The sequence below is a fragment of the Corvus hawaiiensis genome, chromosome 6 (assembly GCF_020740725.1).
Source record: "Corvus hawaiiensis isolate bCorHaw1 chromosome 6, bCorHaw1.pri.cur, whole genome shotgun sequence".
In the NCBI taxonomy this organism is placed as follows: Eukaryota; Metazoa; Chordata; class Aves; order Passeriformes; family Corvidae; genus Corvus; species Corvus hawaiiensis.
This window is the reverse complement of record NC_063218.1, coordinates 45014543-45042512: the sequence shown is the minus strand read 5'-3', so window position 1 is coordinate 45042512 and position 27970 is coordinate 45014543. Positions and strand designations below refer to the sequence as shown.

General features: G+C 40.5%; 1 protein-coding gene across 2 annotated transcripts in view; it reads right to left on the bottom strand.

Moving 5' to 3' along the window:
* Positions 1 to 27970, bottom strand: part of SLC1A2 (solute carrier family 1 member 2) — an 89938-nt gene that overhangs the window by 14587 nt on the left and 47381 nt on the right. For both annotated transcript variants that reach the window (XM_048308025.1, XM_048308024.1), the window contains exons 2-9: positions 21643 to 21782; positions 20326 to 20478; positions 19462 to 19712; positions 15843 to 16002; positions 12701 to 12827; positions 10006 to 10239; positions 7514 to 7708; positions 3761 to 3895 (exon numbers count right to left, since the gene is read on the bottom strand). In XM_048308025.1, the coding sequence (XP_048163982.1) occupies positions 3761 to 3895; positions 7514 to 7708; positions 10006 to 10239; positions 12701 to 12827; positions 15843 to 16002; positions 19462 to 19712; positions 20326 to 20478; positions 21643 to 21782 (1395 nt within the window). The remainder of the gene's footprint in view (positions 1 to 3760; positions 3896 to 7513; positions 7709 to 10005; positions 10240 to 12700; positions 12828 to 15842; positions 16003 to 19461; positions 19713 to 20325; positions 20479 to 21642; positions 21783 to 27970) is intronic.

Here is a 27970-nt window from a genome sequence, read left to right as displayed (position 1 = left end):
TACAACTCTACAAAAAGAACACATACTTAATTTTTTTGCATGACTGGTAGTAAATTTTGAAAGGATTCACTGATGCCAGATGACAGAGAGATAGTATAGGATGCCAAAAAAACAAGGTAGAGAGAATACATAAATATAATTGAGGCAGAATTCAAATTCTGAAAGGGTCATTTGAGGAGATGCTCCAGCTCATGCACACGTACTACTAGCTGAGAGATTCAGCAGTACAAACTGCACACTGATGCACAACATGGTACACTGTGCAAACCAAAGGAAGCCAGGAAGTTCCTCACAACAGAAAGGGCGAAGTCTCAGCTGTCAGGAATCAACAGCAAAGTGCCACTGACCTCTTTTGGGGCAAAAAATACCCTATGAAGAACACCCTATGAAAAACACCCTATGAAGAACAAAGACAATTGTACTTACTCTTTTGTTCAAATCAACCAACCAATTAATTCCAGGCAAGTGGGACAACGTAAACAACATAAATGTAGGAAAGTTGCAGTCTAGAGCCTGTTCATAACATCCAGACTTCAACTAGGTCTGAATATTCTGAATCTAGATCTGAGCCAAGGCACAGAGTCAGAACTGAAGCAATCTATTTCTGAGTTACTGAATGAAGGTTTAAGTACCGGATCAGCTGTCCAAGCTCATTTTCCCTAATTCCTCTCTCTTTGCTGCAAAATACCACTAATCTCGTACCACTGATATTTACTAAGCTTGCCAGCTCACATCTGGAGAGTACTCAGTTTGTGGCTCAAGCAAAATAAGCTCATTTTATTCCATCTGTTGGCATATAATTACTGTCCCATTAAATGTCACTGCTGTGTTGTCCTTGGTTTTAAACTGAGAAACTGTAAGAGTTGTGAAATCCTGGGAAACTTGCCTGGTGAAAGAGCTTACACTGGGTATGTATGCATGGGAGGTAGAAAGATTTAACAACCCAACAGATACTGGAGAGGCTTGAGAAAAAATTGATAAGGAAACCTTTCAGCTCCAGTCTGAAGGAGAGAGTGCCAAGTTTAAGGATTTGACATAAAGTCATCTTTGTGTTACACAATGACCAAATCATGCAAAAGTGGTTTGGGTAAGACCACAGTCTCAGGTGGTGGTAGTACTGTAAAATGAACTGATGTTCTGATAATTGCTTTCATCAAAAATATTGAAAAACTCAGAGTAAGACATTTTTTAAAACCATTTTTTATCTCAAATTTAAATGTTATTGAAGGGCTGTTCCAAGTATGTCTACACGGTTGGTTGCATTTACCCATGGGTTCCAGAAAAGTGGCTGGAATTGGGTCTTAAATATTTTATTAACTTTCTCTTCTACATTCTGTTAGAAATATTGCTTTAACATTATTTAATGATCTGAAGAATTGGGAGAAGGCAGTGTTTGTAAGTAAAGAAAATATGTTTTTATGACATTTCATTTCAGAAATTCTTCAGGTCTGGTTTGTGTGTGCAAAAGCTTGCTCAAAAGTTGGCTTGTGTGCCTTTTCTTAACATAATAATGTCAGCAGCATCATTTTTCATAGCTGATTAGATCATTGTGGCTACCGTAACACAACCACCAGCAGATGGAAAATGAAGCTATTAGTTGTTGAACACAGATTAATAAGTACAACACTTTCACCAACAGACAGTGTCTTGACTTTGCAGCACCAGTGGCACGACACAGAGCTTTTCACCTCTTTTCTCATCTTTTTCCCTTTTTCAGTTCTGAATCACAGTTGCAGTTGCACTGCTAATTGTAGGCCAGGAGGATCCAAACCCAACCGTTTGGGCTGCAAGTTCTCTTGCCCTCCATTTATTTTGGAAAGACACCTTGAAATACTTCTTTCAGAATTGCTATCCTTCCTCTACATATATTCATCACTGCTACAGCTCCGCAGTACAGAAGTTTTCCTAAGCAAGGTTGGGTTAGCCAGTGGGAACAATGCTGCTGAAGCTGAGAATGAAATACAACACCCACTAGTGCATCAGAACCGCTGATAAACTTACAGCTCTGAGGCTTGCTGGTGTGGGAAGAGCTGCTCAGTCCACAGCAATATTTTAAAAATACATTTCCCTAAAAAAACCAAACAAACCACAGGCTCCTTTTGCACATCCTCCTACCAGCTGCAGAAACCTACCTATTTGCCTTACGTTGAGAGCCAAGAGAAACAGATACTTAAAATATATTTTTACATTTTTTTCTCTCCTTCTTCCAGCTGCAGATTCCTATATCACTTTCCTGCTTTCAGCTATGACATTGTAAATATAATAAACCCACTGAATATCACATCATTCCCTATGCCAGCTGTACTTTGCCTGCTGTACCCTCTCATTTAACCATTCTGCATCATATCATGAAATTCAGTTATATAGAACATTATATAAGTCAAGTTTTCCCTTTGCCTCCTCAAGCTGTAAATTCCTCTTTCATTTTTGCCTGAAGCAGAAATCAGAGCTGCATGTTAGCCTTTAAAATTCTTAGTGACAGATAGAGAACGCCAGTAGACCCAAAATATATGTCAGGATTGATTAAGTTCTTGACCTCTTCTCAATAAGCCAAAAGATAATGACAGAAAATTAAACTTCTATTTTATCTGCACATGCACATTCTCAACTCTGCTATTTCTTCTTGCATAATTTTGGTTGTGTATCTGGGACTGAAAGGTACCAGAAGCAGGCAGCCTAGGCTGCTAGAAAACACATAAATAGTACAGTTATATTTATGTCTCCCTTTCTGGGCACCACAGCTGGAAAAACAAAACCAAACATCTTTACTACTTAAAAGAATACTAGGGGAGAGAGAGCTGGCTGTTGACCAGAATACATCAGAACGTACTGTGCTGCAGCAGTACAGGACAATGTGAAAGTCTCTCTAGGGGCCAGTACAACTTAAGGGCTACTGAGTCTCTTTCAGCTGTGCACAGATGACAGAAAGATATCCAAGCTGTCAAATAACAGCAAAAGAAAGGATGTGGCTTGGCATACCCTCTGTCTGTATTTACAGCTTCTGTATTCAAGTACTGAAGACCAAATGCCTCAGAAAACAATCTGTGGGTTAGCTGTTTCTTGCTGGAGGACCTGCAGTGGCCTGGAGGTCATTGATCACAATGGAGGACTTTGATCACAAGTCCTTGGAAATGAAAGCCATTCTTTCCAGTTTGAGTGAGCTGTCAGTAAAATGAAAACTAGGGAATTACCGTCTTTATTTCAGTTTTCATTCTTATTTGTCTTTGGTCTTTGTCCTGCCCTAGAACAGACTCTTTTTAAAGGTATTTTACTTCCTTATGTACGAAAAGAAACTGACTTTCCCCCCCTACTAGTATAAAACATTTGATGCTACAAATCCCAAATCACCCTATAACTTGCTGGCAACATCCTGATGGAACTTGCATTTTCAGCGTTCATCCTTCATTTTAGACCAGAACTATAATAAACAGAAACATGAAAGCAAAGATTAGAAAACTGCTCTTGAATGATGGAAAGGCATCATTAAGAAGAAGATAATACAAAAGTGTGCGCTCGCAAGTTGTGCCAAGAAGACCCTTTGCTCATAGAAACTGACTTCAGTAGCTCTGTAACCGTAACAGCTGAGAAGCTGCTTTCAGTGTCTCCTACTTCACTAAGGGGGTAACAGCCCATTTCCTCCTTTGATTTATCTGTGGAGGAGAGACTCAAAGTTCTTTAAGACCAATGGCTGGAAAGCACTGTGGACAAACATTACTTCACTACTTTTTCTGCACCAAGCAGCAGAGTCAGCTCAACTTACAAAAGCCAATCAACAGCAACAAGCAAACTGATGTCCTGGGTAGGGAGACCCACTGCAGTCAGGATCAGCAGCATAGTGACGAGTCCCGCGCTGGGAATGCTGGCAGCTCCAACACTTGCAAGGGTGGCAGTCAAACTGCAAAAACAAAAATCAAATGGCAGTAGCAAGAAGCGGAACATACACTTTCCTTGCATACTCATGTGATCATTAGGAAGGTCACATTTTTAGTGTGTTTTTCCCATAAAACTAACAACAATAGGACAAATCAAGGTAAGCTCAGGTCATATTTTTCACTCGTGTTTCTCTAAAAATATTTACTGGGGTAGGCCAGATCTATGGGTTTGTTCCAAGAGTTGGAAGAGGGCTCTCTGTAAGCTAGTTATGACATTCAAATCTGTGTCGTTGTGTTCTCTGAACTCCACAGACGACACATCCAGGGTTTTGAATCCTGAGTTTTGACCATCCAGACATGCTAAAGTTTGGTGACTACAGGTTGAATTTTCAGGGCGATTCATTTCTGTTTATTTACATTACCTAAAGACTGAACTGTACATTAAAGGCTGAGAGAAAGCAGTTATTATTAAATACAGAAAAATAAAAGTCTTGGTATCTAAAACTCACAAAATACAAGCCAGTGGTGCACCAAGCCTGGATACAAATCACCCTAGATGAAAAAGCAAAATTGATCTGATTGTTTAATAAATCCAAACCTGTGTTTGTTTTTGCCTCTTATATTTTGATAAAGATCAGTAGAATGAATGTCTGAGCTTCAAAGGTTTGTAAAAATACAACACAGACCATAACAAATATCAACATCACTGGGCAGTCCTATAAAGAATGGAAAATAAATTTGTCAGAGAGCAAGTCAAGAGGAGAAAAACAGGGAAGAGAAGGAGGAGAAGGAGAAGCGGAAGAAGAGGGAGAGGAGGAGGGTAAATAAAAAGTAAAGTGGGTGAGAGGGACCAATCTGACTTTTATTTATGCCTCAACATATGTTATACATGAAGTGAAAAATTACTGTAGGGGCTGCACACATGCTGAAAGCCCTAACACATGCCACGTGTTAGGGAGGCAGAAAATGGAGGGAGGTTCTGTCTCTGGGGAGACTTCACTTGACACAGAGAAAACTTCCATGACTGGGCTGTCTGGAAAAAAATGCCCAGGAAATCGGGCTGTGGGAGAGCCTTAGCAGATAAAAGCAGTGAACTACGCCACAGCCGGTGCCATTTTCTTTGGGTTTCTTGGAGGGAGCAGGGGCTCACCCCACAACTCGTACCCAACAAACCTGAAAGTGCTTCCAATACAGAAGTAGGGAGAAACAAACTATGCAGGAAATACTTGCCCATTAGCCCCAGAAGTCATCTATGAGGATGTTAGCCCGATTTAGAGCTGCCAGATGCTGGCTGGCTGGGTCTGACCCAGGCTGCAGTGTGTTTGTCAGGTGTCTGGGTTACAGTGCAACCTTGCTTACTAAACACCCAGATAGTTCCAGCAGGTGTGCAGGCAGGATGCTCTGCTCTGCTGTCAGGCTTTGCACGTGATGCCAGATCCTCAGGCACTTCCAGCCTAAACTGGTAAGGCATTCCTTCCAAGCTCTGTGAGGAAATGCTCCTGCCTACCTTCCCACAGCAGAACTTACAGACCTGGAGGGGAATGAAGCTAGCACTGTTCAGAACTAAACAGAACCTGGCTCAGCTACCATTTCCAAGATCATCCTTTCCCAAAGAATACAGGAAATCAGAGGAACTACATGACCAGTATGAAATAACTAGGACTGGTCAAAAGCTAATTAGTCTTTATGATGTTATGTCTGGGTCATTTGAATATTCTCAGTATCACAAAGTGCATGTACCAGACAAAACCTAATAATCTTTCCTTCATTTGTATTGTCACCTCAAGGGATAGTTCTTGTCATATTGCTGTAGCAAAAATGCATGAAGAGGAAAACCAGTGGTTTTACAAACAGACCAAAGTTGCTCCCTGCTTTGTAAATGTCAGTCACAAAGCTGCATACGCCAGCCTTGAAATGGTGAGATCAGGAAGAGCCAATTGGTCAATCCCTCAGAGGAAGAGAAGATGAATAACTCAGGTTCAAGCCTAACAAATCTCCTGGACAACAGCAGATTCCTGATTTGAATTTCCCTGGTCTCAATTTAGTTTAATATGTGGCATGTCTGAAATGACTGTTTTCAGTTTTAGGAACAGATATGCATCATGCAGGTCTAGCATCCACCTTCATTAGAAGCAGCCCTGAACCATTTACAAACTTGGCTTTACTATTTCAGGAGTCAGGACAGGAAGTAAATGAATGGAAAATGTGGAACTAGTATAGCTGGGCAAGAAACATAGAATTAGACATCCCTTTGCAGGAGTTTCTTTAGTGTTAAAAAGGTTTAATAAAAGAAAACTGTGTGGGTGAAAACTACAGGAAGAAGACAAACTTGGCAGTCTTCACGTGTGGTTTCCATTTTAACTATTCAAAATGTTAGACCTGCTGTCTACATCAAGTTAAAGCTCCCTTACAGTAAACAGTCTTCAATCACTCTTATCCTTTTTTAATGGGTACTTTCTTTTGTCCTTACAGATGCTCAGCTTTGTTCTGGGTAAGACAATTTGATATTAAAAGACTACAGTTAATATTTGCTGGGTTAGAGATAAAAGGTCTGGGAGTATCCAGACCATGCTACAGACAATCTCACCCTCAGTTCATTACGTTTTTCCTGTTCACCAAAGTCAAAGAAAAAGTACAGGCAAACATAAACACATAGACAGGTTTTTTAGGCATACTTTTTTCTTCTAGTGTATATAAACAGATATATTCTAGAAAGTTAATGCCCCATATATGACTTGTAGCATACCCCTAAAGTAAAAAAAACCCAAAACATTTCACTGGACAGAGAATGCTGTATATTACAATTGACATTGTTTTCTGTGCTGGTTTTGGCTGGAGTAGAGTTAATTTCCTTCACTGTGACTGGTATGGGGCTGTGTTTTGGATCTGTGCTGAACACAGGGTTGATAATACAGAGATGTTTTTGTTATTGCTGAGCAGGGCTCACACAGAGCCAAGGCCTTTTCTGCTTCTTGTACAGCCCCAGTGGTGAGGGGGCTGGGGGTGCACAGGAGGTTGGGAGAGATGCAGCTGGGACAAGTGACCCCAACTGACCAAAGGGATATGCCAGACCACATGACATCGTATGCCATCAGTGTATAAAGTGGGAGGAAGAAGGAGAAAAGGGGAGTTGGAGTGATGTCGTTTGTCTTCCCAAGTGACCGTCACGCACGGCGGGGACCTGCTCTCCTGGGGATGGCTGCGCACCCCGTGGGAGGCAGTGAATTAACTCGTTTTGCTTTCCTTGTGTGCACTGTTTCTGCTTTCCCTGTTGAACTACTGCTATCTCAATCTGTGAGTTTTCTTTTATTCTTGTGATTCTCTCCCTGATCCTGCTGGTGGGGGAGTGAGCGAGTGGCTGTTTGGGTCTGGGGTTTGGTGTCCGCATGAGGTTAAACCATGACAGTTGTCAACTGCAGAAGTGTAAAACACCACCAGCATGCACTAAGGCTGCAAATGATAGAAAACACATCACCAGAGAACCAGGACCTATATATAAAATGTTCATTTGTATAGCATTATTAGAAATCCACGGATTTCATAGTGAATCCAACTGAGACAACTCAGCTACTGAGAAGACATCCAACCCCAAGCATTCACATTTTACAGTCTGTAGAAACAAAGGAGTCTTTTGAACTGACCTCACAGTAACTATCTGGCCTCCATCCAGGTCAATCCCATTCATCTGTGCTATGAAGATGGCAGCCACAGCTTCATAAAGGGCAGTTCCATCCATGTTAATAGTTGCTCCAACAGGAAGAACAAACCTTGTTACACGCTTATCAATGCCAAGATTTTCTTCAAGACACCGGAATGTTACAGGCAATGTTCCAGCACTAGGGAGAGAAAGCAAAAAACATAAAGAAGACATAATTAAAATCAATACAACATATACATATAAGGGAGCAAAATCAGAAATTCTAATACCAGTTTCCATTTTCTACTTCCACTTCCTGCTGTGATTCAAGCCGTTTTTAGACGATTTTTAAATTAGGCCTACATTTGGCTGGAAGTGAGACTGAGGCCAAGACATGAACATGACTTGATGTAGGATGAAAGCTTGAGAGTGCCTGAATGAATTTTTCAGACTCATTGCTGAGGCCTTGCACCACAGCATTGCACATGATGCAAGAGACCCAGAGTCTGCTGCAAGAGACTGTCAAACTGCCCCCCTCCCCGGGGGAAGTACCTGGGCATTCCTACCTGGCCTGAACGTGTAGTAATCCATTGGATTCTATGTTTTTCGGGGGACCCTCACCACCAAGGTGACCTGATGGACAGCATCAATGGGATGCTGGTGGGATCCAGAGAGTGGTGATATTTTCTTTAATCTGTCACTCTCATCTCTCTTTCTGTCCTCTCACCTCTTTTCTATTTCTCTCTCTTCCTTCCCTTGTCTCTCTCTCTCATATTTACTGTTAAGTAAAATCCATACTATTGACTTTGGCATATAGTCTTGTTTACACCTTAATTTGGGCAGAGACATTTCTAGTAATTTTACGAACCAGACCGTAACACTGATACACAGACCTGTGAGTGTAGAGACAAATTTTAAATTTCTTTGATTGTGAATTTGCTCTAAATGGAGAAATTGGTATGGTGTTAAGGACTGAAAAAGCCAGACAAAAAAATACAACCCATGTTGTTCCTAGACACTGGAGGACAGGAAGAAAGGATGTGAAATACAGTAGGAGGATAGGAAAAGATGTAAAATATGGCTGGAAGATAACAGCTCTTTGCACAGACACACAATGCCTTGCTTTTGTGGGAATATTTGAGGTCATTGCATTCACTTGCTCAAAATAAAACACCTTCATCCAAAAATACTGCTGAAGTGGAAACTCAAACGCTTCAATGAACAAAAGCCTTAGGTAAATGGTCAGTTATTAAAATTCTTGGGAGACCAGATCTCCTATAATCCAACATTGTTTATCACAGAGCCACAAAATTACTGAGGTTGGAATGCATCTCTGGAGGTCACCCATCCTGACCACCTTGCCCAAGGCATGGGCAGCTAGGGCAGGTTTCCCACATTTCCCAGGACAGTGCCCAGACAGGTGTAGTGGATCTCCAGGGCTGGAGACTCCACAACTCCTCTGGGTGACCTGTGCCAGCATTCATGCACTGTCACAGTAAATCACAGCAAAAAGAGTTTTATTGTGTTGAGATGGTACTTCCTGTGTTTCAGTTTGTGCCCACTCCCTCTCTTCCTGTCACTGGGCACCACTGAAGATGGGCATTGCTTCATCTTCTTGGCACTGTCCCACCAGATATTTGTGCAGACCAGTAAGGTCCCCCAGAGACTCTCGTTCCTCAGGCGAGAAGCTGTTCAGCAGAATGGTTTGGGCTGAGCCACAGAGACAGATGAATTACAGTTCTTTCAAAGCATTCTTCAAATCAAGAATGCTCACTTTTCTGGTGGTCAGTTTTGAACTAGGCTTTTTTGTTTTCCCCTTTTTAATTAAAATGGAAGATTAAATTTTCTTCAGAAATAAAACAAATATTGAAGGAAAACACTTTAAAATATGGTATTTAACTGAAAAACACTTTCAACACAAGATCTACTGACTGCCCCACTGCAAAACACCGCTTTCTGATTTTATTGAATTTATTGCTGAGAGCTGTGTTACTTACAGACTTTGCTGTGTCTGTTCTGTGCATTAGCAACAAGTCTAAAATGCTCACCTTTTCACTGAAGTCCCATTATTTTGCCAAAATGGATTAAAGTACAAACTGAGAGGTTTTTTCCTTTCTTTTGTGAAACCTAGCAATGTTTGTTTGGGTTTTTTTTTTTTTTCTTGAATGCAATGGGACTGGTCTTAACATGCTTTCAAAATAAATAATTATCACTTTTTCCTAGTTGAGGAAACGAACACAGAATTAACACAATTTGCATGAGTGATTTGGCAAACGGCAAATCCCAAATCTCTGCAGGTGGCTATACAACCTCTCTAGAAAATCCTGAAGGAATGTGGTATTTTGATTTATATAAACATGGCTGTATTAAAAATAGTTTTAATTCAGTGGTATAAAATGATTTTGCAGAGAAGGTCAGAACAGCAGATGTACTATGCCTAAACAGCAGCTAATAATCTGCTACAAAATAAAGTACACTGGTATTTCTCGGGTGTACCTGGAAGCTGTGCCTAGTGCTGTAATCCACGCCTGGAAAATCCCAGCAAGGAATGAAAATGGGCTTTTCCTTGTTATCACAAAGTAGAGCAGAGGCAGGAAGATCCCTCCATGGATGACAAGACCCACAATCACAGTGACCATGTACATGCCAAGTTGTCTAGCAACTACTTCTAAGTCCTTGATGGCAATGATTTTTCCACAGATGAGGCAAGCAATACCCAACGGGGAATACCTGGAGAAAGAAAACAAGCATAGGCAGAACTCGTCTTGGCAGTGTACTCATAAAAACTGTGCTGAACAAAATATAGACTGGAGATGAGTAGGGAGCTCTCAGGCTCAACACTGAGGTGCACATCAAGAACTGATGGACATTCAAGGGATAGTTTTCACATCTATTTAAAAAATAATGGCCATCTCCAGCAAATTCCCCATCTACTTCATTTTCCATCCTATCAAATGGAATATGCTTTTCCTGAATAGTTTTTGATCCTGAAACAACATTGTACAAGGATATGATAATGTCACACAGGCTTGCATCATTATAAAGAGTCATGTAGATTTGTTTGTAATACATAACTTTGACAACCCATTGTTTATCTGGGTTTCATGGGATTGCGTTATTTAATTCAGTTCAACTATTTGTTGAAATGAACTATTTATATCTTGAAGGCTGAAAATGTTTCCACAATGTTCTTTCAGTAATTCAGACAAATATTTTTTAATTTATGGATTCCTCATTAATTATAAGCTTTTGTTACTTAGAGTAGGGTTTTTGTCTCCTCAGTCATTAAAACAATACAAAGGAAACTGACTTTAAGGATAAAAGTGCTTCCTGGTTTTTGTTTGAATATCTCATGGTTTCTCAAGCAATGTGCCCAAGGCCTGGAAAGACTTCAATCACTTCAAATGCAAGGCCAGCTGTTATACCAGTTATCATAAAATGCCATGTTTCAATGAACTTGACAAAATACAGTTCTTATAGAGAGTTACATGGTGTCAGAGCCAGATGTCTGATTTGTTTTATGCTTGTGTAGCAGTGCCATGCTCCTGAGAGTCTGTAGGTGCCATGGGAGTTACAGCTGTCTGTGCTGAGAAATCATAAACCAAGCAAAACAAAATAAAAACTCTGCATAAGGATGTGCATTTTTCTTAATAAACACACACTAAAACCCCCTTGCTTCTGGCCTCAACAAGTCTTTAAAAATTCTAAACAGAGATGAACAAAAGGAATTCCCAACATCAATTTCCTTTTTTTTTCATGAGAAGAAAAAGAAAAGGCACATCAATAAAAATAAATATTTACAGTGAATTTCTTGAAACTTGAATGATTTCCTGCCATTGCAACACTGACTACTAGAGAGTGTTTATATTGTAGGCAGGGTATTATGTCTTGGGTCGACCAAATGGTGCTAAGTGAAGTAAGAGTAAATTCTAGCTCCTGGAGGGTTGTGGGAGTATAGTCACCATCTCTCTATAGAGTGGAGATTGAGTAAATATTGAAAGTTTTGTGAATAAAAACAACTGTGGTTTTATGCAGCAAGATCATCTACAGAAAAGCAGAAGTGTAACAGGAATGCAAAGTCATCGCTTCAAGTTCTTTCTGTTATTCTGCACATTTCCACACTCTTCTTACTGTCTGCATCACTCTTGCCTAACAATGTCCCTCTGAAACACTGGTGGTGCTGACAATCTGCACCTCAGACACCCTGCTCCCTTTCCTATACACTGTGTCCATTGAGCTCTAGAGAAGAGGGCAGCCTTGTAACTCAAGAAGTCACTCCCAGGGACACCATGCAATCCCAGGTAGCAATGAGCCGTGATACGTGTGTTGTGTTGGAGTGGCTATTTCTGCTCTCAAAGACCTAGGAAACACAGTAGTACTATGCCAAACATAGCAATGCATTTTTATGTTCTGAAAAACTGGTTCTATGTGAGATGGCCATGCTTGGCACTGCATACAAATAGCTCTGGGGAAGCACTCAGAAGAAACACTTAAAAAAAAAAACCAACCAAAAAGAACCAAAATGATAATCCCCTCTCAGAAGTGTAAACAAGAGCTCAGACTTAACTGGGTAAAGTGACTTCCTTGAAGGCACGTCAGGCCCCATTATTACAAATGGATATACTTCAAAAACAGGGCAGGTATCTTCCAGTGACCCCATTGCAGCAAGGTTGTAAGACACCTTCTGCAGAAACTATGGGTGAAGGGATTACACATCACTGAAAACTACTGTAATTTTACTAGATGGTAAAGTATTTTTACTAAAGAAGACAGTGAATAAAGTGTGTCTCAAGGCTTTTTTTGTAATTATACCTCCTAGGTAATACCCTGGGATTATGCTAACCTCCCAGGAAGACTGGGATGTTCTTATGTGGGACATTCTTGCTTGCTTAGGTGTCCTCCTATGAACTTCCATAATCAATGTGGCTTTTGAAGGCCTTTGCTGGTACATGCATGTGTTGTATTTCAGTACACAAAGAACAGAATCTTCAGAAATGTTTCAAACTGGGTCCTAAGTAATCCTGACCAAATAGAAATAATGCTGCTGTGGTTCTAATATACCTTTCAAGGCTTTAAACAGTCAACTATTTAATTACACTCTTTAACAACAAACTGGCATCATTATATTAAGGTTTTAAGAGGGCTTTTAAAAATAATCTTTTTGTGCTGTAAGTCAGAACTACAAACTTACCACATGATCATAGTTACTAACTTCATTACAATCTCATTCAGGATGTTGAAGAAATCCACCATCATCTTGGCCTGTTCTCCCATTTTCCCCATAGCAATGCCAAAAGCAATAAAGAATCCTATCAAACCTATTGGGAAAAATTGCAAGACAAAAAGAAGGCTTTTAGGAAGTTTTTGCACCTAGTCAATGTCTTGATACTATCTGCTAATCCAGATTTCACAGAAGCACAGAATCACAGTTTAGGTAAATTTGGAAGGGACCACAGTGGGTCATCTTGTCCAACCTCCCTGCTCAAGCACGGCCATCCTAGAGCACATGGCACAGGATTTCAGAACTATAGGGTATTACAAATGTCTTGGGTCTTTTTAATATGTACTAATGCTGAACTACCATGATCAAATTCAGAACAACTTTGATTCTTCAATGTTTTACTAAATTCCAGTTTCACAGCCCAACTATGGTTTTGTTGGTTTTTTTCCCTGAATTGATCTGATCATCAAAAAAGTACATATACAATAATCTTCTCAGTGCCATGCAGCTACTAGAAACCTCATGAGCTCTGGTAAATGGGAAAGGGAACACAGTGCTGCACCATAACTCTCTTGTTAAAACAGTTGCTAGGAACCAAGAGGAATTTTCTCAGGCTTTACAAAAGTGCCTTGACAGATTCAGCCTACAGACCAATCAGTCCTGGAGTGCAGGGAAAGGCAAAAGTAGCCTAGAACTTTTGCAGGCGAGGAGTATTCCTCTTAAATGCAGAAGGCAGAAGTAAATGAAGAAGGTGGGAGGAGAAGGTGGGTTTTTCACTTGATCACAGAACTGCCAATAAGCAGATTAACCTCACTGAAAAGGCTATCAGTGGATACAAAATCGTAGCATTCAATCTGGGTAACACTTGGCTCCTAAATGTAAATGCTGAGGTGTGATTATCTGGAGTATTGGGCTATCAGTGTGAAAAAACAACTGATGCATCTGTCATGGATTACTTTGGAGCTATTTCTTCAATGCTAACCTTTTCCATCCAGCAATTTTCAGTGTCCAGAGTTGGATTATTAACTGATACTGACAGATGGTTTGAATCTTCAGTGATCCTTCGAGGCTAAATTTTCAGTCATGATATGAGTCCAGTATTTAACAAATGTGTAAACTCATCTGGGAAATTCCTATGGAAAAACTTACTGGGACACAAAAGCATTCAAAGATAAGGGAATCTGAGCTGCCAGTACCCTGGGAAAAGACAGGCTGTCCCGTATCTTCACACTGGGTTTAGCAACCAGATTTTTCTTCTTTTTTTTTAATCTAATTTCCTGGATACAAAGTCATTCTTTAGGACCAAGCTATCTTTGTTGAGTCAGTTGAATAGGGAAGTGAAGCATATGTTTGTGTGCTGCAGAGCGTAGAGAAATGATGAAAAGCTTTTCAAAGACCGAGTTACTTCCTGGAATTCAGAATCTGCATTAGAAAATGTTAATAGGTAGTTTTGTTCATTAATTCCAAATGAGCTGTTATGTTACTCATGAGAGTCAGATTGGTTCCTATTTGCAGGAATTTGCCTGGCTTGTACAGCTTTTTCAAACTGGATGGAAATTCCCACAACATCTTCACTTCTTCATTCCAAATCAAACCATACCAAACCAACCCAAAAAACTCTACATTTGAGAGTCATTGGTCAAAACACCACACCAAATTTCCCAGCATATTTCTTTTCTGCAGGAATTGTATTCAGGCTTCTAGATCTTTTCTTATCCATGACAGAGCCTGCACAAAACAAGCCCAGCATTAAATGTAATGCATCTCTCACATCAGAACAACTGTTTCATTTTAATGCATAAGCAGAATTCCAGGAGAGAAAAAAGCAGGTGAGGGTAACAGCACTGGCACTGAGCTGCTGCCTCATTCATGGTGCAAAATGCCAACTTGCAACTCTGAAAGTGGCTTCTCTGCCCACAGATGTTGAATGGAATGAGAGCCATGAAGGCAGGCAGGATACAAGGCTCTTGTAGAGCAGGCTGCTTCACAGAAAAACAAGATCAGCTTATAGATGCTATCTTCTCCGCTATATCTAAGCAAAGCAGCCACCCAACTCACCAACACCTCAAGAAGGTCTGCAGACACAGCAGCCACTGTGTCAGCAGGAGCTGTTCAGCACCGGTAAGAGGCCATTTGCCCTTCAAAGGTTATGGCCCAGTGGTGAGAGAAAGCAGGGGATTAGGTAGCCCAACATACTGTCCCACTTTGAGGACAACACCGATAGACAGAGAGGTGTCAGCCTCAGCCTTGTGGACATGCTGTCACAGAGCATCTTTGAGCGTAGGTGTGAGGCTACAAATTGAGAGCTAATCTGTGACTGACTTCACCCACATGCAGAAAACAAGGAGTTGAAGGAGGAGCACTCCTCTCTGGGCTGACAAAACAGGGATTCTAGACACAGAAGAGAAAATAGAAGTGGTGTGGAAGATGTTTGTTTCTCATGTGCCCCCACCCCAGACTGAATAGTTGCTTCAGGAAAGGGTGGGAGATAGGCAAAGTTTTCCTACCACCTCCACTTGCTGGCTTGTCCAGACAAGATGGCATGATGGCATTTGCAGCTGGTAAAGGTCAGCAGCCAAGATGAAAGGAGGAGGGAGCTGTGACTCAGAAATGTGTCAAGTCTTTCTGGGATTTTTCTTGGGTGGTGTGGTTCACACTCCACCTCTCACTTCAAGCTCTGCCTCAAGCCAAATTAGTTCAGCACACCCGAGACACCACTGGAAACAACTTAGCTCAGCTCCATCAGGGGGTGTGTGAAGCACTGCCTCTTGAAGCTCTCCCCCATACTGTTTTGCCAATACACATTAGTATTAGCCTAGGTCAGCTTCTTCTAGGATGAAAGGATATTTTTGGTACCTCCTACATGCTTTGCCACTGTACTCCAATTCATAACCACAAAGCTGCCAATCCAGAACAATTCACTTGCTGGTTTCTATGGTATCTCAGAGACCAATGGACAGGACACCTAGTAGGTGATAACATTTGGCGATTATCTGGAGAGACTAAATGTGCACTGAAGAGCAGATTGGACAACACTGACTACACCTAGCCACAGCAAAAAGCTGTGACATACATATGAGGTACATATTTGACAGGCAGAAAATTTTCTTACCCAGGACATTCATGCCATCCTTAAATTCAAGTCCTTTCTTAATGACCATCTGGGCTTCAGGTGGTGCTGTCTCATTCACCATAGCAATAGCAGAATCAGTGACATTAGGTGGCTCTTCAACAGGTAGTGGCACCAGCACTTTCTTGGTGACAGTTTGTATCTGAAGGCAATAAGAAGGGAGCATGAGAATGGAAACAGACTGAATGCAATCCATATGGTAGATAAGGAAATAATAATAAAAACAGTCTTCACTTGAAATTCCAGGGAGCTATATTTTTGAAGGATTGGACATGCATTCCACAGCCTCTTACCCTTCTTCGTTTATTTTTCAACAGTTCTAAGTGCTACAAAGTCCTGGGGGTCTTCCTCATTACTCTAGTGTGAAAAGTATGGTAAATGCATGTTTTTTATCACTACAATGAAACATTTTACAGATAGCTCTTTTGGCCAGGCAGTTCACAAAGGATGCTTCCCAGACTGTGTGTTACAGGTTGATACCATTTGTTTAGCACCAAAAGGCAAGTGCCTCTAAGATCAGTTATGGCAGCAACTCTGCAGTAAGGCTTGTAATTCAGGACAGTCTGTCCAGCTCAAGTCATCCCAGTTTGATGGTTAACTTGAATCAAAAATTTAGGACATTTCCAACACTTCTCTTACACCTTTTGAGCTCTTGACTGCAATAGCTCAAAATGGAATGTACACAGTCCCCTGAGGTCTCTAATTAAAAGATTTTGAGTGATAGATAACAGAAAAATTACCAATGCTGCCAGATACAAATCTGACCACCTCAAAAAAAGAAGGTATATGCTTTTGAATGCATTTGGACCCCTCCTGGCACATGAAAGGCAGGGTAAAGGGAAAGCTGGGAAGGAGTGGTAGGAGGAGAAGTGAGCTTGAGTTTACAGCTAGGAAAAAAGGGAGGAGGGACTGGAAAAAGAGATCTGTGATCTCCCTAAAAGCAACAGCTTTTAGAAGGGATGTTTTCCTCCCACTTCACACCTTGACCCTTTTTCCACCTCTTCATGGTCCTGGGACAGGTAAAACAGTTTGGAAGCTATGACTGGCCTGACATGTTTTCCCACCTGCTCCCTACTTCCCTTGCTCCTACAAACACCTTTTAGCAAGGTAACAGAAAATGTGCATTAGCTTTTCAAAGAGCATTTGCAGCTCTTTCCTGTTGACATGGACATTGTAGTACTATAGATGATGATCCATATTTGATCCATATGGTTTAAAGCCTTATGGTTTTAAAATACCTTACATCTCTCTTTCTAAAACCTGCTGCCTAAATCTGGAGAGGAGGATATAGACAGAAAACCTACGTAACTTTGCATGAGAAACTCTTCAGTTGTCCTGAAACCATCTAACATTCTTGCATGCCTACTTTTTTTCAGAGTTAAATTTTATCTGAGGGATGTTATCAACACAGTTTTTTATGTGAGGTATTCAGAATGTAAGCATTGAGTAATGGAAATTAAACTTAAAACATGAGACTCTTCACTCACAAATTCCACTACAATCACTTAATTCAAAGATCCTCAGAAGTCCTTTGCACAAGGCCACAGTCTCTAAAAATGCTGAGTATGACATAAAGCTTATATTCTGACACATCTGAGACTAGAAAGCTGTTTAAATGGTATAGTCATATTTACAGATAGTCCCATGGTTTTTCATGGCACATAAAATCTTCTGTCTGCGGGAATAGCAATTTTCATTATAAATTTAAACTTTCTTGTGGACCATGCTAAACTTCAGGAAAGACTGAAATCTCATGATGGCTCACAGTCCAGTTTGCAAATGAACAGTTCCAAAGCTGCTCATGAATCTCCTCACTGTGTTTTGCCTGGTGGCAATGGAAGGCACAGAGAACTCCCCTCACACAGTACAGCACCATTGCTGTGCACCTTTCAGAACCACTCTTTGCAGCATTACTGCAAAACGTTTCTTCCTCCTAAGGCTACCTGGAAACTCTGAGTGTCTATGGAGAGAGACTGTATGAATGTAGGAAAGAAAATATATGCTGACACCATTAAAGAAGGTAATTTTCCTTCTAAAGAGAGAGAAAAGTAAAGCCCAGCTCCTTACAGAGGAGTTAAGGGCTAACAGAAGCACAAGTTCCATCTAGTCACACTTCACAAATGAAATGTGGCTTTATGGCAAAGGTTTTCACTAGAAATTAGTCTGGAATCTGCTGAAGTCAAACACTGAATCCAAAAAGCTCAGATTTTTTTTTTTTTAACTACATTTCAAAACAATTGGTGAAATTGGTGATCCATAACTAGTGAAGAAACCTGAACATTTCAGTAACACTGAAAAAATAAGATTAATGTTATAAAAAAAACTATCTGACACAGGTAGCTTAATTCTTATTTTTTCTGTTTTTTGCCCCTTTGTCAAAATAATTGACCATTTTCAATTGACCAGAAATTGAATTTTCCTCTCTTCCACAATTCAAATGAGGGAGAGGATGAAGAAACATAAGCACCCTGCTTTCCTTCACTCAGTTTTGCAAAAATACATTTTGCATTACATGTGATGTTTAGCCACCAACAGTTTGACCACGACTGACATTCCCATGATGATTTGGAAATATTGAGACTGTTCTCTTTCTAAATCCCAAAGGATTATGTGTTTTTATGTGGAAGTCCATGTAAGAAGTGAAGCAATCCAAGGGCTTTTGGCAGTTTAAGTTACCCTCCATTCTTCCACTCTCCCATGGCCTCTACTCCCTTCCCCCTCTTCTCTTTACTTTATTCTTTGGCCATAACCACAGCACAAGCTATCATACCATTTCACACAGGAACACTTAAGAACAAGTTTGGCAACAAATCCTGTTATATCAAAAAACAACCCCAACCCCAAAAAAACCTATTTGCATTACTTTCAAACAATTCAGTTGGAGGAAAAAGCAGCTTAGAAATCTGCTTAAGTAAAAATTAGGAAATGTATGTTTTTCATTTATTTTACCTCTTAAAGTCAAGGTATTTTGATTAAGCACTGGTGAAAAGTTTTCAGACAAAATTATCTCCCTACAGAGCAAGCAGCACATTGTGCAAGCATCCTTCCTTCCCAGCATGCTCCAAAACTGGTGAAATGGAGCCACCTGTAGGTGGGTCAGCCCTTTGGATCTATTTTCCCCACTGGAAATTTTCATCTATTTTCTATTTTCATCCGGACTCTAACACAGCAATAGAGGTTATGAGAGGTTGGGGTTTGGGCTACATTTTTGGCAACGAGCTGGAATGAAGATCATCCATATATTCCAAACAGGGCATTGCAGAACCATCATCTCTGTAACTAACAGCCAAGTTAAAATTCAACCTGGGTGAAAGACCAAGCCAGCATTCATGACCATAGATAATGTATGAAAAGCATGGAGAAAATTAAAGTTTACTTCATAACAGAATAAACTTTTTTAAAAAAAATAATTTAAATAATAACTACAGGATAAACCAAGGCAGCTATAAATAATGTTCTTTCATTTACTTGCTCAAGACTTTAGACCTGTATTCCTCTTTATATCATTTCTCTGATTAACCTAAATAATGACATTAACTCTGCAGACAACCCTGGCAAGTAAAAGATGTAAAGAATATTACCAAGGAGCAGAAGGACTTACCTGCTGAAAGCATGCTTGAACCAGATTTTCAGGGAACAAGTTTCGGATCAAATCCAAGAAGGCATCCAGACTAGATACTTCATCATTCTTCTTCCCTTGACCAAGCTGTTTCTTGAGTTTCGGATTCCCCGGATGGATGGCCAGAACCAGAATCACACCCAGCACAGCAGCAATAATAGTGGTGGACATGTAGTAGACCATGGCTCTTGTCCCCAGGCGGCCACTTGCTTTAGCATCTAATCCAGACAGTCCTGCAGGTGTTTAAGAAAAAGCAAACATTGACACTCAATACCCAATTCAATAATTATAAAATAAAATCCTTTGTAATTTTCAAAGTTTAATGACTTCCTGTGGGTGCCTACTTTCATCCCTCGGATGTTCTCACCATTGGACAGGTTACTGATGCTTCTCCCTCCAGTTGTGTGCAGTGTCTACTGCTAATAATTTAAAGAGAAGCATTTAAAACTCCATCTAATTGAAACACTGAAAAATAGAGAAGATCTCTACCATCTTTTGCCCTTGACTTCTGCACACTGGTCATGGTCTAGCTGACACCACACCTTCAAGAAGGCTAGACTCACTAATGTCATGCCATTTTATTTGTAAGGTCCCATCCAGAAATTAGATCAAACAGCACATTAAGAAATTTCTGACAGTAGTATGTGCACATGTGTTTGCAAATAAATTCACTGGACAATATACATAATAAAGCCAACCAAGTCATTCAGGAATTAACTCTGAAATACACACTGCAACTGCAAAATGCTGACAGGATCACACCATTATTCTTCCTACATAACAAAATGCAAACCAGGTGATATCTGTAGAAAGCATCTTAAAGTATTTATGGCTAATGGATCTTACCTGTGATTAAACTGGAGATAATTAAAGGGAGGATCAGCATTTTTAGCATCCGCATAAGTATATCTCCCGGGAAGGCTATTAACATGATGATGTCAGGGTCAATAGGTGTTGCTAGCCGAAGAAGACCCCCACACACTGCACCCAGGATAACACCTGGAAGAAGAACAAAAAAAAGGAGCAGGTGGGTATTGGGAGAAACTGCCAGATGTGAAATACTCCACCTATCTTTGAAGAAAACTTGATTCTTACGGCTCATGTATTATTCCTTTTTTTGATGCTCTGCATTCTTCTCCTTGTGCTGATGTTCTCAAATCACAACCAAACCCTTCATCATTTATGTGGATTTCTAAAGTGATAAAACTTAAACCTCCCTCTCAGGATTGAGGCTGTTAAAGCACAGATTAGGGGAAAAAAAGGCCATGTCTACTTTCATAACATGATCTTTTTGGACAGGTTATTTTATTTTACATCCAGGATGCCTTTTTTTTCCTGATCAGAAGCCCAAGTCCCAAGTGTAATAAAACCTGATAGTAAAGCTTGTGTTGTGATCTGCAGCATCTCTGACTATGAAGTATCTCTTTTATACAATGAAAAATGTATGTGTATTTAAAACTTTTTCTTTGGACAGCATCAGGTACACCTTTAAAAGACGATTCAAGGCAAACACTGCAGCAGTATGGGGTTTTGCAGGCTGAAAATATGGACATGAAATTTGCAGCTCAAGACCAGTTGCAGCCGGTTTTTCAAACAGTAACAAGAGTATGTCTACAAATTTGCTGCATATGGCTGTTGGGCTTTCAGTGAAAAAGAAACAGGCAAAGAGCCCGTGAACCACAATAAAATGTCAAACTGTTCCGTATTTGGAAGTTGCTAAAGCCAGAGGCAATATTCAGGATGAGATCATGGAGCGTTGGCTTACAGCTACAGAGAGGGAAGAGAAACCTTAAAACCAGTGAAGTGTAAACTGAGAGATAAAAGGAAAATTCGAGAAGTTTGTTGTTTTTTTTTTTCCCCCAAATCAGTGAGAGAAAAAGGTGTAGCACATTCAGTTCTCCTGAATGACACTGACCTGACTGGCCTAGGGGTTTAAATCACACTCCCTTCCAAACCAGACACAGAATGTGCCTCAGTGGTATGGATTTGCTCTGTGTTGTGTCAGGAGAACCTTTCTCACCTGAACTACACAAGCAGTGCCCATGGGCATCCTATTTACTCTCTGGCTGTTCAGCTGGAACAGCTGAAGACCACAGAGGCTGTGGTGCCACAGGAGCAAATGCAGATACACACGGAGCGTCCAGAGCAGCAGATGTAGCTTACCAAAGACAGTAAGAGTCAGGAGCAGATTCCTGTGGAGGGACTGGCAGAACTGCACACATATGTTCCTGGATCTGTGCTCCACTGGATTTAAATGACTTTCATGCATCCGGACTTCTACTTGCTTAGGCATATTGTTGGCACTAGAATAAAAAGTGAAAAATCAAGTAGAAGTTATAGCACAAGATGCCAAAAGGGAAAGTCTGGATTACTTCCATCATATATAACTGGGGAATCTGACGCATATTCCACCACCTCCCACATTTCATAAACACTGCATATTTACTGCTCCAAAGAAGTCTCTGAAATGGCAATGGTGTGTCCTTCTGAAGGTGTAGCCCTCGCAGTATTTTTTGTGGTTATTTCTCAAATGGTAGATATACAATCAGAATTAATTCACTGGACATATAATCCCAGATGTTTCATGGACTAAGGTACTGGTGTGGAGATAGAAAACTCAGTTTCTCTAAAGACCATGGCTGTTTACTTAAGCAGGAGAGACAGCTGAAGAACAAAGTTTCTATTAGCAGAAAAATGTAGATTTTATTATCTTATTTAATTCCAACTGAGGATAATAGTTTAAAAATTAGGATTTATTTGCAAAACAAAGCATTCAAGAACATTTTGCTTAATCTTTTGAAAACGTTAATTTCAACATTAACATTTTATTGTAATATAATCAGAATGTTGAAGTCAAGAGAATACTTTTAACTTGGCTGTAATGAGACTTGAACAACCGCCACTGAAAATTGGTCAGAAAACTATGCATTTCCCAAGAAAACCTTTGGTTTCATTGAATTGGCCGTGGTTAGAGGAAAAAGTTTTTTTACTAACTCTGGTTTATATTTGAGGAAGTGTGTAGTGGGTTGATGCTGGCTGGATGCCAGGTACCCACCAAAGCTGCTCACTCACTCCCCTCTGCAGCTGGACAAGGGAGAGAAAATTTAACAAAGGGCTCATGGGTTGAGATACGGACCGGGAGAGATCGTTCATCAAATACCAACATGGGCAAAACAAGCTCAGCTTGGGGATATGAATTAAATTTATTACTAACAAAATCAGAACAGGATAACGAGAAGTAAAAGTAAGTCCTTAAGAACACTTTCCCGCCACCCCTCCCTCCTACCCCAGTGATGCAAGGAGACAGGAAATGAGGGTTATGCTCAGTTTGTCAGCCGAAGTTTCTCCCGCTGCCCAGGGAGAAGAGTCCTTCCCCTGCTGCACCATGGGGTCCCTCCCACGGCAGACAGTTCTCCGCGAACTTGTCCAGCGTGGCTCCATGCCATGAGCTGTAGTCTAGCCAGAGCTGCTGCAGCATGAGTCACTCCCACAGTCCTCCTCAAACTGCTGCAGTGTGGGTCACTCTTCCATGGTGTGCAGTCCTTCAAGGACAGACTGCCTCAAAATGGGTACACAGCCCCTCTCTCCACAGGTCTCCCATGGGCTCACAGCCTCCTCTCAAGCATCCACCTGCTCTGGCATGGGGCTCCTCCATGGGCTGCAGGTGGATCTCTGCATCCCCGTGGATCCCCATGGCTGCAGGGGCACAGCGGCTTCACCATGGTCTGCACCACAGCCTGCAGAGGAACCTCGGCTCCAGTGGCTGGAGCACCTCCTCCCCTCCTTTTCCACTGACCTTGGTGTCAGCAGAGCTGTTCTTCTCACATGTTCTCACACCACTCTTCTCTGGCCATAATTACATCTGAGCAGTAAGTTTTTTTTCTTCTTTCTTAAATCTGTTATCACAGAGGCATCACCACCATTCCTGATTGTCCCAGCCTTGGCCAGCGGCACATCCATCTTTGGAGCTGCCAGGGATTGGCTCTGCTGGACACGGTCAAAGCTTCTGGCAGGTTCTCACAGGAGAAGCTTCTGGTCACGGTCAAAGCTTCTGGCAGCTTCTCACAGGAGCCACCCCTATGGCTCCCCTGCTACCAAAAGCAGGCCATGCAAACCCAATACAAAGTGATACATACATGAGTGCAGGACTGCAAAAGTCATGCCTCTAACTTTCTCAACACCTGAGAAATTGGTAGCAATAGACTCCCTTTTTATATGCAAAATATTAAAATGTATTGGAAAAAAATACCAAAAATACTACTATGAATCAGACATTTCCCCTAAAAGTTAAGGCTGTCTATTTAAATATGAGAAATAGGTAAAGAACAAAATTTTAATTATCAAGGAAACTATACTTTTTGAGATCTGGTCTTATGCCAGATTAGGACAAGATTTTAGAAAATTTTCCTCTACAACAGAAGACTGAGGTTTACAGACCTCAAACAGGTTTGAAAAGATATATAAAGTTTCAGTGTTCTCAGTACTGAGCCATTTCCAATGAATCAAAACTTTTTTTTAATAATGTACAGCTTGTGTCTTTGCAAAGTTTCTCAACAAACAGTTATTAGACTTGTAATAAGAATCCAGTCATTTTGATGCAAATATTTCTACAATTTTCCCTTTCAAATTAAAATTGCATTTCTTTCTAATACACTTCATGGTTAAAAAAATAGCACCATTTGAAAATGCATTAGAGAATATTCTTTCTTCTTTTAAGGGGAAAACCCCTCCAAGTGTTGCAATTTTTATTCTGCAATTTAAAAACTATTTCGCAGCAGTGGTCACAACAAAATGTGCTGCTGGTGGTGAAATAACAAAGAATACCAGTGCACATTCTGACAGCTCAAATGTGAGGCTTGCCTACTTCTTGAAGACTTACCAATGCAAGTATCAGAGATACATAAGGATTAGCCAGGGGATAATGTGAGTGACTTGAGGAATTACAAGAAAGATGAGACAGTGTCTGCAGTTTTCATGCACATGGGCGCCTAAGCCATGAAATCACCGGCGGAAGTGCGCCAAAAACCCAAGGAACTTGGGATCCAAACTTTGCAACTGGGGATTACAACTAGTTTCACTTGCATTCCAAACATGAATATAGAACTTGTTTTGACCTATTGTTCACTACACATTAATTATATATTGCTCAGAAACTTTGAAATATGGACAGCTGAAACTAATTCAAAAGAGAACCTTGGAGTCTTGTTCACTGGTAAATAATTGGGCGGAACTGCAATGGATCTGTAAACCGAAGTACTTGATGATTTTACTTTGGGCTACTTTGTGTTTGGTTTCCTGGAACCTTTTCCACTTTTCGAAGTTTTACACTCTCCATCACTTCAAGATTGTAAGTGATCCTTCAGCATAGGCTGAAATTCTGATGAGTATGGGGTTTTTAAAGAAAAAGACACAGTAGGAAAATATACTAACTGTGCACTCATGTTACAAAAAGGGATGACAGATGAATATCAGAACACAAAAAATGGTACCATAAAGGAATTAGCACTGCTCTCAGCAACAAAATATTTATCACTGGACCAGAGAGGAAGTATTATTCTGGGCTTTTGACTATGTTATGGGAGGAGAGGAGGAGAAAAAATAGTGAAATATGAACTTTCTGTGAAGGATAAGAGAAGCTTCTTGTGTAGCACATGACAAAATCCAAACTTTGCAACAGAAATTTTCTATCCAATTACTAGAAGAGGAAAATCTGTTTATCTCAGAGTCATGGAAATTAATTCTTGTCTTATGGACTGTGACATCTTCCTTGCACTGGTTCTGTGCCTCTATTTGCATCTTGTAAATGATATTCAGCTCCAGGAGAATGCAGAATTTTTGCACCTGAAACCTGCAGTCACATAATGACACGACTGCAAGAAGTGCCTATTGAAGCCCATGGAGATGCACAGATGTAAGTCAGGGCAGAGTATGGGTCCTACAAACCAGATCCCCATGAATCTGTCCTACTCCTCTGCCATCTCCCTCTGATACTGCATGCTCGCATGCACAGCTTTCTCCACACCCTGAAGGCCACAGTGCCATATTAAAGCATGCAGGGAAGGGACTTAAACACGAATAAGGCTTTCTTCTGCTTCAGATTTTCATGCTGATGGAAAAAAATGAATGCATGACAGAGTGGAGCTTGACTACACCCCAGTTCACAGGCAGTGCTGTACTCAAGTACAAAGCCAGAAGAGTACCAACAACCAGAGGCCCTGCTGCACAACTGAACACCACTAATTTAATCTCAATGTTAATGGTACCTCTGTACACAGGTAAGTATCACAAAACAGTGAAGAATGCCTTTTAGCAGCTGTGATCTCTCAAACATGCAAATTATTACCTTAGTTAAATAAATCATTGTTCCATTGTGCTGAGCTTCTATGGCTATTCAAACAAAGAGCCCATTCTGAATGCTTATCTGAAACCCATCCGACCAAAACATATAGTCTAACTCCACTGAGGCCAGAACATACAGACATTAAATTAATTCTGTTCATTATTTTCTTATGTCATCGTGACAAGCAGCCAAACACCTAAGCTACAAGACAGGTCCACGGAGAACTCATATGCACCGAGACCTTCAAAGATGATAATATTTACTGCTAACTACAGATGCTTAAAAACATTGACAGGATTTATGAAAAATGAACCAAATATTGGAAAATAAGTAGCCAAGTAGTCACATGAAACAGCAGATCATAACAAGCAGCACATACGAAGAGCTTTTGAATCATTTAGTAGAATGTTCTGCTTAGCTCAGTGTCACCTACCCTTCTCCCTTTTGAGGCAGCACTTTTCCCTAGAAAAGAGAGAAACTCCTTTGAGCCCAGGAGATTTGATTTGTATTCACCTTAGTAGGGTATAAAACTGTCCCAAAGTGAACCAAGTCTATATTTTCACCGATTTCAAATATGCTTTACCCTGGCAGGGTGATACGTAAGTGCATTAACAGAACTTAGTATCAGAATTAAACTTCAACTTTACTCCCTTTTAAGCAAAGAAACAATCTCTTGCCTGAATAACCAAAAGGTTAGCTACTGTCCCTCATCTTCACAGTATGCACAAGGTACAGGAAAAAAAATCTGTCCATAAACATTTGAATTTACATTATCTAAATATTTACAGGTAGTTTTGCATGTCAGATATACAGTGCTCTATGAGATAATCTATTTATCTGCACTTTTTAGGCTGTAGTCTGTTTCTCTTGCTGGTTACTACACATAATGTGTCAAAATGCAGGAAAATCATTTATTAAAGCACCAAGGTCCCTGCTACTTTTTGTTCCTATTTCCTCCAAACATTTTCCTTAGGTTTTCTCTCAGCTCTCTCTGGGATAGTCTGCTCTCTATACCTCTTCATATATATATATATATGCTTCTTTCTTGTATTCACACTGAAGCTTGTAGGACTAAAAGGCTGGGGGGAACTGCTTGCTTTTCCTTGGCTACCAAATATAGCTCCTTTCCTCACAAAAATTAAGCATTAATGATTTACACAGTGCTTGAGTGACAATGCCCTTTTCAGTCAGTTACAGGGAAAGAACGCTCCATCTCCCAAATACTCCCCCAGCTTGGCATAAATCTAGATTACAGACTAGAGGGGAAAAAAATTTTCATTTCAATGAAAAATGTAGGCAAAGACCATAACAAGGCTAGTGAAAACAGATGCTGGGGACAAGGTAAATTAACAGAGACCATGCTTATTCTGTTCAAGGTATTTCAGCTCTGTCAATTAACCAAGCAGGTATTCTCAGTATAAAAGTCTGCTTTGTTTTGTAGCAATTACTTCAACCTAGCTATCAAGAGCCATTCTTGAGAAAACAACCTAGGACAGACAGGCTTAAGATCAGGGTCTAAGAACATCTCTTGAGCTATATGTTTGTTGTCAAACCAAGCACTGGTCTCTTCTGAAGCAATGAGTAAACAGCAGCTATAGAAGTCCAATTGTTCCTAGAAGGACTGTTCTTAATGAAAGAAGAAAAAAAGAGGAGGGATAGAAAGCTCAATCAGCTTTTCTGACCTCAGAATAAAAAGTGAATGGGCTGCAAATCTTGTCTAGTACCAATTTCCTAGTACTCAGACAAGTGGTTCAAACGTAGTTGGAGCTGTAAAGCCGTGGCAAAAATGGTATGATGACGTTTGGTGGACAGTAACCTTCGTGATTCCTCACTGACAGAGCTCCTCCTAGCAATCAGTGGGATTACATGGGAGTAAATGAGAGCTTAATATGCCCTGAAGAATACTGGCTTGCAGCAAATCTTGGATCTGGGTTGTATCTCTTCTCCTTTCCCTGGAGAGACGGTACAACACTGATTATTAAGGATTACATGCTGTGTTCATGGCAGGGAGAGGGAGTATGGACCTGCTCCACCCCACATGATCAGCTTACTCCTGTCTCATGTGTGGGAAAGGGTGCACTCTGGTTGCTAAATAAAACACGAGTGACTAGGAAAACTTATGGAACATCACCAGGACAAAAGGGATTTCAC